The 12,700-nt window shown below is 44.2% G+C and overlaps 1 protein-coding gene across 4 annotated transcripts in view; it reads right to left on the bottom strand.

Annotated features, from left to right (window-relative positions):
• The window catches only part of Ints14 (integrator complex subunit 14), a 29,474-nt gene that overhangs the window by 3,272 nt on the left and 13,502 nt on the right, over positions 1–12,700 (bottom strand). For all 4 annotated transcript variants that reach the window (XM_015998030.3, XM_076576518.1, XM_006979342.4 and 1 more), the window contains exons 8-11: positions 10,919–11,011; positions 6,150–6,294; positions 4,021–4,154; positions 2,135–2,253 (exon numbers count right to left, since the gene is read on the bottom strand). In XM_015998030.3, the coding sequence (XP_015853516.1) occupies positions 2,135–2,253; positions 4,021–4,154; positions 6,150–6,294; positions 10,919–11,011 (491 nt within the window). The remainder of the gene's footprint in view (positions 1–2,134; positions 2,254–4,020; positions 4,155–6,149; positions 6,295–10,918; positions 11,012–12,700) is intronic.

Below are 12,700 nucleotides of genomic sequence, written 5' to 3'. Positions count from 1 at the left end.
GAGAAACCCTGTCTCGAAAAACCAAAAAAAAAAAAAAAAAGATCAGCTCAAAATGGGGCTGGAGAGATGGTTCAGTGGTTAAGTGCACAGGGGATTCCTGTCTGGAACTAGGTGATGCCAATGACCACCTAACACTATAAACACTGCTGAACCTGTACATTTTTAAATGGTTGAAATGGTAAATTTAATGTGTACTTTACTAAATAAGAAAACAAACAAAAACCCAGGGCTAAAATAGAGCAATTCAGTCAAAGCAGTTCTGAGCCTCCTGACCAGGAAGTGCTGGGGTCAGGGATAGACAAGGAAGGAACACAGAGAAGACGCCACAGTCCCCCTGGTCAAGGCAGGATTGCTTCAGTATCAAGGTAAAGGTCTCAAGGAGCCAAAGCAGTCAACAGAAGCACCTTGTTGTCAGCCTGAATGCCTCTTCTCAGTGCATTGGGGTTAGAGTACATTCACATGTAAAAAGGGTGCCCAAAGGGAAGGGGTCCCTGCACAAACAGAAACAAGGGACTGTGTCAGGGGAAGGGGAAAGGTCCTGAGTGCCTTTGCCTGAATGCAGCATTCCTAGGTAACATCATAACTCCCTGTGGAGCTGATTTATAAATTATAATGTAATGTGGCTAGAGTCCCCTGGAAGGGCACAACCATTAAGGGAACTGAGGGACCCTGGCCTTTCTCTGGTTTCTATTTTGCCTCTTTGCCACAAGAGAAGCAATTTTGCTCCTCCATCAATTTCTGCCACAATACTATCACAGGCACAAAGCTCTGGAGACTCCCAAACCCATGAGCCCAAACCAACCTTTTCTGTTTATAAACTGAACACACACACACACACACACACACACACACACACACACAGCCTTGGATTTTACGGTAGGGATAGAAGAAATAATCAGAAGATTTAGGCCTCTTCTGAACCCTGCTGTGGGGAACTTTCCCTTGAGAAGCCCCATCCACACTTGGGTCTATCTGACATTTTGTAACTCTTAGAGATGTCCACACTCAAGCTCTTAGGCCTGTCTTTCCTCTATGCACATCCCTTTCTTGTAACCCTCAAGCCTATACTAAAATTATTAAACCCTAACCCTGCTTCTTTAAAAAAACCAAACAAACATAACAGCCAGGTATGGTAGTGAAGGCCTTTAATCCCAGCACTCGAAAGGCAGAGGCAGGGGGATCTTTATGAGTTTAAGGCCAGCCTACTTTACACAACCAGGACAGCTAAGGCTACAGTGGAGTGAGACCCTGTCTTACCCTGCACCGAAGGAAAAACCCCCACTGCCTTAGCATGTGAGACTTTTAAACTAAAGTCCAATGCTGGCCCATGAAGCCACACCCCTACTAGCATGATCACCATTTGGTGAGGAAGATTCAGTTTTCTTAAGGGACAGGACCTCTGGTAGGTTACTTATGCTTTGGTGCATGGCTCTGTACCCATGTGTGCTGTGGGCAGCACTAATTGGATTTGGTAGGTTATTATTTTTTTTAAAAAAATTTTAAAATATGAATTTTGTTAGGGAGGTCCTGGGAGGAGTTGGAAGGAAGAGGGGTGGATGTGATCAAAATACATTGTACTAATGTACAAAAAAAAATATTTTTAAAAATCCAGTGCTGGTAAACTAGGTATGATGGTGTATGTCTGCAATCCCAGCACTTAGGAAGTGGACGCAGGAGGATTAGCATTCAAGGCCAGCCTATACAGTGAGTATGGGGCCAGCCTGGACTGTATGAGACTGCCTCAAAAATACAAAATAAATAAAAATAAATCCAATGCTGGGAAAACACACTTCTCTGGAAATGTTGCCATGCTCTCTGTTATTAGACAAGAAAAACTATACAAGCCATTTGCTTCTTTTGTGACCACGGTAGCAGGAAGCCCAGAACCAAAGTCCTCAAATACAATTACCATTTTGCCTCTGGTTCCAGGCACAACTGTTTCCATCTTTCCCTGGTTTTGTTATTGCTCTAAACTTTGTAAAAAATGATTTTGTTATACATGTTCTCACTGTAGGCCATCTCATATCCTTTTGGGAAATAAGGACAGACATTAGAAGTAAATGAATTACATAGGAGAGGAAAATCGACCGCCTCCGCTGCCCCCAGCAAAAAGCAATGTGAACAATGTCATTACCTGCAGGCCGCTGGGTTTGATCCAGACAGTCACATTCTGGGCATAACTGCGTTTGTTTTTGGGCTGTAGGGGGAATGGGCTCTTGTTGTCGTCCTCCCCATAAGGGTTTTCTTTAGCATCTGAAAGAAAAAAACAGCTTTGAAAATGACACCTGGCAGACACAATTACATTTCCAATTAGGCAATTAGCTTTTTGAATCACTCTTTCATCATTCAAGAAATTACATTAACTTCAGGCATGTTGGAGAACCTGTTCTCAATAGACAAGTCACTGTGATAGGAGATCAATCAGTGGGGACCTAGCTAAGTGAAAACCAGCTTAGTGTCCTTAAAGAAATTAACTTCACATTAGCTTTAGCCATAAAGCCAAAGAAGACAAAGCCAGCACCCGCACTGGAAACTTAGAGCTGCGTCACACATACAGTTCTTTGTTTAGCCCAGAATGCTTCACCCAATCTTTCCTTTCTTTTTTTTTTTTTCTTTTGTTTTTTTCGAGACAGGGTTTCTCTGTGTAGCTTTGACACCTGTCCTGGATCTCACTCTGTAGCCCAGGCTGGCCTTGAACTCACAGAGATGTGCCTGCCTCTGCCTCCTGAGCGCTGAGATTAAAGGTGTGCGCCACCACCGCCCAGCCACCCAAACTTTCTATGGTTTGAGAAACATCTACGCCTGTGCTAACATCCCAGCTACCAGCCACTGAGCACTGGACTTAAGAATTCAATTTTATATGTTCTTTCATTTTAAATTTAAATAGTCTATGTGGCTCGTGGCTATGGAGTCAGACAATATAATAGTCGAGGCAGGAAAAAAAAGCCCGAGTTGTAGTGTAAGACCTTGTTTCGAAACACTAACACACACACAAGTTTTTGCAGCCACGTTCCTTAAAGCCACTGCAGTTTCGTATGCAGATCAACAGGGTTTGAGTATTTGACCCTGCTACCTGAGTCAATGGAACTGCCACAAATTTACAAAACACACTTACATCTAGAAGCTTCCTTTGCTTTTTTGTTACCATGGTTTGGGCTGGACAGAGCAGGAAGTCTTACCTACCAGTTCTGGAAGCTTAAGTCCTTTGCCCAAATACTCATGTTGAAAACTAGAATTAGACCAATTTGTTAAACTGAGCCCAATTCCACCCCCACCCCCACCCCCATGGCAAGGTTTCTCTGTGCAGCTCTGGTTGTCCTGGAACTTGCTGTAGACCAGGCTGGCCTCGAACTCAGGGATCTGCCTGCCTCTACCCCGTCCTCCACCAGTGCTAGGATTAACGGTGTGGGTCACCATGCCTGGCTAAGCCCCAAATTCTACTTTTTTTATTCTCATATATTACATCCCAACCACAGTCTCCCTTCCCTCTTTCCCTCCCTACCCTGCAACCGCGGCCCCATCTCCCCTCTCTCTGGATCCACTCCTCCCTGTCTCCTTTCAGAAAAGGGCAGGCCTCCCAGGGATATCAACAACACGGCATATCAAAGTTGCAGTAAGACTAGGTACCTCCCCACATATTAAGGCTGGATGAGGCAGCCCAGTAGGCCTCAAAGCAGGCAAAAGAGTCAGAGACAGCCTCCGCTCCCACTGTGAGCCCCAAGTTCTTTATTCCTGATTTAGTCATTAATCCAAACACCTTGCAGGTATGGTGACTCACACCTGCTAACAGCTGTATAAAATAGTCAATATAAATATAAATGAAGATATTTACTTTAGTCAATAAAAATGTTTGTTTTCTCTGAGCTGAGAAAGTTAGGTACAAGCCTCAAACACTCTGGGGTCCTCCATGTATGCACCCAGCATCAGAGAGCTCAGGCAATGCTCCAGCAACACTCAGAGACATTCAGAAGAGCACGGAGACAAGCAGGTCAAAGAAGTGGAATCTGGTCTGGGTCATACCTGAAATGGGGCCCAACTGTGCCATTTTCCCCAGCCACGGGAGAGGCTCTGGGCCAGGCTCGAAGAGAGACATCATGAGGTTTGACTTCTTCTTGCTGTCAGCCTGTGAGTAGAGCATCCCATGCCACTCAGGACTAGATGGAGAGAAGATGGAGAGCAGAACGTCAAGCCTAGGACTGTTAAGTTCAAGAAGTCTAGGTTCTGCTTTTCTGGAGATACAGATTTAAGTTTTAAAGTCAGGCACATTACTCTTACCAAAGCCAAATCTTAAACCCCAAAAATGCACATAGTATTTACAATTCCCTGAGATACACATTAGCCAGACAATTGTGTGTGTACATTGAAAGCAGTTTAAAAGAGAAAAAACTTGCAAAGCACAGGAAGTAGTAGTCCAGGTGTAGAGGAGAAAAAGCTGAGGCCTACAGGTCCTTCCAGCTGCCTCCTGATGTCACAGCAGCCGCACCAGAGGCAAGGTGTTCCAACACAGTTAGGAAATACTCTGGCCTCCAGCTTCGGAAAGGGCCTAGGTGATTCTCATATTCAGAGTCAACAGTAGCTTGGGTGCCAAGAACTAGATCACGGAACTATTAAGGGCACTTGTTGCACTTGCAGAGGACTGGGGTTTGGTTCTGAGCACCCATGTTTGGCAGCTCACAAGCCCTTGTAAACTCCAGTTCCAGCCTCAGGCCTCCACGGGCGCCTGCACTCACCTTTACACATATACATGCACGGGTACACAATTAAAAATAAAGTCAATCTAAGAAAGAAAACAAATGTATTCTTCTTTCTGGAATTTTCACTCAAGCAGAGATGGAGAGAGACATGCTTCCTGTGATTAATCTTAACCTTTTGACCTTTTGTATCTGTCAATCTAGATATCTGTCATATCTGTCAACCCATGGTCAGAAGGCCTCCTCCTCTTTTCCAACACCAGGTGGTACAGGAAGGGAAGCAGAAAGCTGTGCAGATTTCATGACTTCAGAGAATATGAAAGCTAGCTCTTTCCTTATAGGGAAGGAATTCAATAGAGTGGCTGCGTGAGTTCTGGATTAAGCATGTAGGTTAAGAACTCTGGCTTGCGGGGTGGTGGTGGCGGTGGCGGCGGCGGCGGTGGCGGTGGCGGCGGCGCACACCTTTAATCCCAGTACTTGGGAGGCAGAGCCAGGCGGGTCTGAGAGTTCCAGGGCCAGAGTTCTTTTTTTTTTTCCCCCTGAGACAGGGTTTCTCTGTGTAGTTTTGGGGCCTGGGTCACTCTGTAGACCCGTGCCCCTTCAGTTTTTTATCTTTGTGACCTTGGGCAATTTCCTCTGTCTCTCTAAGCTTCGGTCTCCTCACCTCATGCAGTGTTGGGATGACATTTGTTAACATACATGACATACTCAGGAGGAATGCCTGGCACGTGGCATATGCTCAATGTTAGCAGCATCTTTCTCCCCATTTAATTCTACCTTCCCATTTTATAGACGAGGAACCTGAGTCCTAAAGTACTAAAGTTAACAGAGTCCTATAACCAAAACCCAGGCAAGCCAGACAGGATTTAAAAACAGGAAAACTTGGGGCCTGGAGAGATGGCTTAGAGGTTAAGAGCACCGACTGCTCTTCCAGAGGTCCTAAGTTCAATTCCCAGCTCCCACATGGTGGCTCACAACCATCTGTAATGAGATCTGGCGCCCGCTTCTGTATATACATAATAAATAAATAAATAAATAAATAAATAAATAAATAAATAAATAAATCTTTAAAAAAAAAAAAAAAAGAGGAAAACTTGCCAAGAAGTATGGTTGGTATAGCTGTAATCCCAGCACTTAGGAGGCTGAGGCAGGTGGATTATGGGTGTGAAATTAGTTTGGGTCATATAGCAAAATCTTCTCTCAAAAAATACAGTAAATATATGAATAAAACAACTAAGAGGAAAACAGAGAAAGCATGTACCATAAAATCAATGTAACTACAGAGGTCGCTTCACACTTTTCAGGACGATAAAGGAGTAGAAGGTAATGGAGGTAGGAAGGGTATGGCAGGGAAAGGAAAAGGTGACCAGGATCTTCCATTTCTTTCATTAATGTCTGTGAAACGTTTTACTGTGTAGTTCCCTTTGGGTCAACCACATACAAATGAAATCCTCCTACCCTAGTTGTACAATCGCCACCATCCCTTCCACTTTCAGGCTACCATGGAGCAGCACACAGAAGTTGGGTATTTTGCCAGCGATCTGATTGGCTGAATTTTCATCTTCATTGTCATCAGTGATGCCAGTACCCACCTCGTCACCTTCTGTAAAACAGGGGAGCGAGAGATTAGCTACGAAACTCTAAACTCTTGACTGTTTCTTGCCTTGAAAGGAAAAATACATGGAGCGGTAAAGGAATATTAAAACAAGTTAGAAAACCAGTTTTCCAATACATGTCCATATAAAAACTTTTCAATAATATATTATTAACCCCATGTATATGAAACATATAGAACAGACAACCTAGAGAGAAAAGGGATATTAAGATCCATGGCTAATTGAGTTTCTTTGGTGGATGACGAGAAAGTTTAGAAATGGATGGTGATGATGGCTATACAAACTCTGTAAATATTCTTTGAAAAGACACCACTTGGGCTGAATGTGGTGGCACACACCTCTAATCCCACTTGGGAGACGGAGACAGGTAAATGTCTGTAAATTTGGGGCCAGCTTGGATTACAAAGTGAGTTCTAGAACAGTCAGTGTTGTCACATAGAGAAACTTTGTCTTGAAAAACAAGACACCACTTCATTTTCTTTTTAAAAATGCACATGCACATGCCCATGTGTGCAGATGCACATGTACATGCACATGTGTGTGGAGGCCAGGGACAATCTCGTGTTATTTTTAGAAATGTATCCACTCCGAGCAGGTTTTTAATTGGCTTGGAGCTCACCAACCAGGCTCTAAAGACTGGCCAATGAGCCTCAGAGCTCCTCCTGTTTCTTGCCTCCTTAGCCTTGGGATTACACGCTTTTGCCACCCCATCTGGATTTCTCTTCAAAAACATTTGTTTGTTTGTTTATGAGACTGACCTACCCCAGGGCAACTGGCCTAAGAGTTTGTACCCACTCAGCTTTTTACACAGGTGACTGAACTCAGATTTTCGTGCTTGCAACTACACTATTTCCCAGCCCATCTAAAAAAAAACAAGCTAACCTTTCTTTCTTTTGGGGGAGTGATGGTGGGTACCAAATTTAGGGCTTTAGATTTGATTGACACATGCTTTACTACTGAGCTCATTTCTTTGCTCTAATTATAAATACTTTAAACGGGGAACCTATGGTTTATGAATTATAGCCCAGGGGAGCTGTATATAAAAACGATTTTGTACCATTCCTGTAGGAAATTCAATGAGATGCCATTTGGAGGATTGAGGCATCAATCTAAACAGAATCGGACAAAGACCTGCTAGGTGTGACCTAAGATGACAGCCCTCCCACAGCAGACACAAGGTAAGTACACAGTGGTTCCTCCATGAGCTGCTTGACTGAACTTTCCAACTGCAGGTTCTTTCCCACGCTGACTGCTGTAGGTGAAGGTTCTTTCCCACACTGACTGCTGTAGGTGAAGGTTCTTTCCCACACTGCTGTAGGTGAAGGCTCTTTCCCACACTGACTGCTGTAGGTGAAGGTTCTTTCCCACACTGACTGCTGTAGGTGAGGTTCTTTCCCACACTGACTGCTGTAGGTGAAGGTTCTTTCCCACACTGCTGTAGGTGAAGGCTCTTTCCCACACTGCTGCAGGTGAAGGTTCTTTCCCACACTGACTGCTGTAGGTGAAGGTTCTTTCCCACGCTGACTCCTGTAGGTGAAGGTTCTTTCTCACACTGACTGCTGTAGGTGAAGGTTCTTTCCCACGCTGACTGCTGTAGGTGAAGGTTCTTTCCCACACTGACTGCTGTAGGTGAGGTTCTTTCCCACACTGACTGCTGTAGGTGAAGGTTCTTTCCCACACTGCTGTAGGTGAAGGTTCTTTCCCACACTGCTGTAGGTGAAGGTTCTTTCCCACACTGACTGCTGTAGGTGAAGGTTCTTTCCCACGCTGACTGCTGGAGGTGAAGGTTCTTTCCCACACTGACTGCTGTAGGTGAAGGTTCTTTCCCACACTGCTGTAGGTGAAGGTTCTTTCCCACGCTGACTGCTGTAGGTGAAGGTTCTTTCCCACACTGCTGGAGGTGAAGGTTCTTTCCCACACTGACTGCTGTAGGTGAAGGTTCTTTCCCACACTGACTGCTGTAGGTGAGGTTCTTTCCCACACTGACTGCTGTAGGTGAAGGTTCTTTCCCACGCTGACTGCTGTAGGTGAAGGTTCTTTCCCACGCTGACTGCTGTAGGTGAAGGTTCTTTCCCACGCTGACTGCTGTAGGTGAAGGCTCTTTCCCACACTGCTGTAGGTGAAGGTTCTTTCCCACACTGACTGCTGTAGGTGAAGGTTCTTTCCCACACTGACTGCTGTAGGTGAAGGTTCTTTCCCACACTGACTGCTGTAGATGAAGGTTCTTTCCCACACTGACTGCTGTAGGTGAAGGTTCTTTCCCACACTGACTGCTGTAGGTGAAGGTTCTTTCCCACACTGACTGCTGTAGGTGAAGGTTCTTTCCCACACTGACTGCTGTAGGTGAAGGTTCTTTCCCACACTGACTGCTGTAGGTGAAGGTTCTTTCCCACACTGACTGCTGTAGGTGAGGTTCTTTCCCACACTGACTGCTGTAGGTGAAGGTTCTTTCCCACACTGACTGCTGTAGGTGAAGGTTCTTTCCCACACTGACTGCTGTAGGTGAGGTTCTTTCCCACACTGCTGTAGGTGAAGGTTCTTTCCCACACTGACTGCTGGAGGTGAAGGTTCTTTCCCACACTGCTGTAGGTGAAGGCTCTTTCCCACACTGACTGCTGTAGGTGAAGGTTCTTTCCCACGCTGACTGCTGTAGGTGAAGGTTCTTTCCCACGCTGACTGCTGTAGGTGAAGGTTCTTTCCCACACTGACTGCTGTAGGTGAAGGTTCTTTCCCACGCTGACTGCTGTAGGTGAAGGTTCTTTCCCACACTGACTGCTGTAGGTGAAGGTTCTTTCCCACACTGACTGCTGTAGGTGAGGTTCTTTCCCACACTGCTGTAGGTGAAGGTTCTTTCCCACACTGACTGCTGGAGGTGAAGGTTCTTTCCCACACTGCTGTAGGTGAAGGCTCTTTCCCACACTGACTGCTGTAGGTGAAGGTTCTTTCCCACGCTGACTGCTGGAGGTGAAGGTTCTTTCCCACGCTGACTGCTGTAGGTGAAGGTTCTTTCCCACACTGACTGCTGTAGGTGAAGGTTCTTTCCCACGCTGACTGCTGTAGGTGAAGGTTCTTTCCCACACTGACTGCTGTAGGTGAGGTTCTTTCCCACACTGCTGTAGGTGAAGGTTCTTTCCCACACTGACTGCTGGAGGTGAAGGTTCTTTCCCACACTGCTGTAGGTGAAGGCTCTTTCCCACACTGACTGCTGTAGGTGAAGGTTCTTTCCCACGCTGACTGCTGTAGGTGAAGGTTCTTTCCCACGCTGACTGCTGTAGGTGAAGGTTCTTTCCCACACTGCTGTAGGTGAAGGTTCTTTCCCACACTGACTGCTGTAGGTGAAGGTTCTTTCCCACACTGACTGCTGTAGGTGAAGGTTCTTTCCCACACTGACTGCTGTAGGTGAAGGTTCTTTCCCACGCTGACTGCTGTAGGTGAAGAAGGTTCTTTCCCACGCTGACTGCTGTAGGTGAATCTTTCCTCTAGGAACAGCCTTCTGCTCTTTTGCTCACAGACTCTTGACTCCAATAGGAAGAATCTTCCAGTAGAGGTTGGTATTCGACGCTCCCTAAAATACTGCCCTATTCTGCCTTCCCTTCGTTGTCCTGTACTGTTCCCTGCCCCCAACAGTTTGCCTATTTTCTGTCTTAGCAGTTATATAGGCATACCTGACAATTAGGGCAATCTGGATGTTCTCTGAGAACATAGGTGCATAAACACAATGATCCCAATAAGCTGCTGTGGGTGAATATCAAGATTTTGCTTGTGAACTGGGCATGGTGGTTCATGCCTGTATCCCAGCACTCAGGAGGCTCAGGCAGACAATGTTCTGAGTCTGAGGCTAGCCTAAGGTATAGAGTAAGACCTTGTCTCAAAAAACAAGCAAAAGAACATTCAATGATTCTTGCTGTGAATGTGTGACTGAGATAATGAGGCATTAACAGAATTTATGATTCAGTGGGTGGAAATTTGACTTAAATATAAGATAGATAGTCAACTCAGAACACAGAAAATGAACATTTCAAAAAGCTAGAGATCGGCATATTTCATAGGGATGCTGAATTTGGGGACATGACTTTACAGTTCTTAGTGAGGCACAGTCTGCAATGAAGCCTCACAATGGGACTCACGATGATTCAATAACATCTCTTATTGTAGTTCCGACATGACTGGCAGCAGCAGAACAAAGCAGGTCTGTCCTTCCCCCTGCTCTCTGTTTCTATTAGGATGGGGACCCCAGAGCTGTCACCTCTCTCTCTGTCTCTCTCTCTCTTTTTTTTTTGGAGCTGAGGATCGAAACCAGGGCCTTGTGTTTGCTAGGCAAGTGCTCTACCACTGCGCTAAATCCCCAACCCCATGGAGCTGTCACTTCTAAAGAGGCTTTTGACCATGAATCCACAGACCAGTGCACAATGTAATGTGTCAAAAGTTTCCACAGTGTAAAGCAGCATGTTATCTAGTCTGGTATCTGAGGCAACATTCACTTTCTAAAACCCAATTCATTTCTTTTCCTTTAAATTCTGTACAATGGGCCAGCTTACCATCTAACACTGAAGAATGACTTTAGAGAACATGATGCTTTGTGTGAACCAAAGGTATGAGAAGAGAACTCACCTTTGTTAAGTGCTATGGGCAAGACCAAATGCCTGGACAAAACTGGGGGGCTGGAAATATCAGCTATATCAATAAAGCCCACTATTTCCAAATCTGTAAGGGAGGAATCAACACAGAATTATTCACAATAGGGAAACTACATTGTTGTCTATGTGTTAGATCCTATAAACACTGTTTTAAGGGGAAGATTTCAAATATGAAACCTGGGGAATTTGTTAAACTTTTCTGAGGATCATGAATAATTTTCATTTTAAGTAGCTCAAACAATCATGACTCTTATTTAATGAATTCAAGTTTTAAAACAAAACTAGGTAAACTTTATTTTTAGGAGGCTAGGACCTTAACCAAGGCAAAAGCTGAAAGGTCAAATTCCTCTGTATAATCAAGGGTAGTAGGTCACAGCAGGTGGAAAATTAAGCACCTACCATACCCTTATTCAGCCTTTGGAAAGTAAAACTGTCACTTGAAGAACATTCCTTTGGGGTGGGAGAGGGGCCTTGTAGTTAAGAGTGATTGAGCATGAGACTCCGTTAGAATCCCCAGCATTCCACAAAACAAAAACAAAATCAAAAACAAAAAAACAGGGCATAACTGATGGCCTGTAACTCCAGGATTGGGGGTTGTTGACAGGGAGATCCTGGGAGACTGCTGGCCAGCCAGCAGAGGCAATGGAATGGGAGCTTCTAGTTTAGTGAGACCTTGTCTCAAGGCAATAAGGCAGGAATGATAGAGAAGATCCCCCATGTCTTCTTCTGGCCTCTATATACACCTGCATGGGTACATGCACCTGTACACTTATGTGTGTATACCACATCCACATCCAAAAAGAATATTTCCTTGAGAGAGAAATACATTCTATACAAAATCAATATAATAGTGATTTCTTCCCTTTATAGTAACTATACTACAGCCTCAAATTATTTCCTGAAAACCTAAAACAAATAAAAGCTCATGGGTGGGCATGGTGGTACATGCCTTTAATCTTAGTACCCGGGAGACAGAGATTGGTGGCCTGCTTTATGTGATGAATTCTAGGCCAGCCAGAGCTACCTAGTGAGACCCTGTCTCAAAAATAAAATAAAAAGTTAAAGTTAAGCAGAATTATTATTATTATTATTATTATTATTATTATTATTATTATTATTATTATTATTATTTGAGACAAGGTTTCTCTGTGTAGCCCTGGCTGCCATGGAACTCACTCTGTAGACCAGGCTGGCCTTGAATTCAAAGATCCACCTACCTCTGCCTCTCAGTACTGGAATTAAAAGGCGTGTGCCACCAACCAACCACCACCACCGGCTAAATCAAATTTTTAATAAAATGTTTGATTATATAAGTAATTAACACAAAACTTTGAAAACACTAAAAATTGTAAAGAAAACAGACTCATTCACTATTCTTCATAGAAAGAAACCTTTCAAGGTATTTATTGATTTGTTTTTTAATTTTTCTTCTAAGTGTATCAACAGCACAGCCATATTAGCAAAACAATTTTAAAATAGCAGAATCGTGCCAAGTAATGACTCTTCTGATACACCAGGGTATGTACTTCCCTGGAGACCTGCGGTCAGCACCTCCCCAGGCAAGCATCTAATAGCTGGCAGCTTTCACTTGAGTAGAAATGAGTCTACAACAAACACTAAACAGTGATTTAGGTAGAAATTACACAAGTATCTTAAAATTAAAAGCTCATATTGGAAAGAAAAGAAATATTCAGATAAGGGGCAGGAAGGAAGTAGAATTTAACTGGTTTGAAGGCAACAAAACATTAGGTGCATT

Source organism: Peromyscus maniculatus, chromosome 7 (assembly GCF_049852395.1).
Source record: "Peromyscus maniculatus bairdii isolate BWxNUB_F1_BW_parent chromosome 7, HU_Pman_BW_mat_3.1, whole genome shotgun sequence".
Taxonomy (NCBI): Eukaryota; Metazoa; Chordata; class Mammalia; order Rodentia; family Cricetidae; genus Peromyscus; species Peromyscus maniculatus.
Note: the sequence above shows the minus strand (reverse complement) of the source record. Positions and strands in the feature narration are given on the sequence as shown.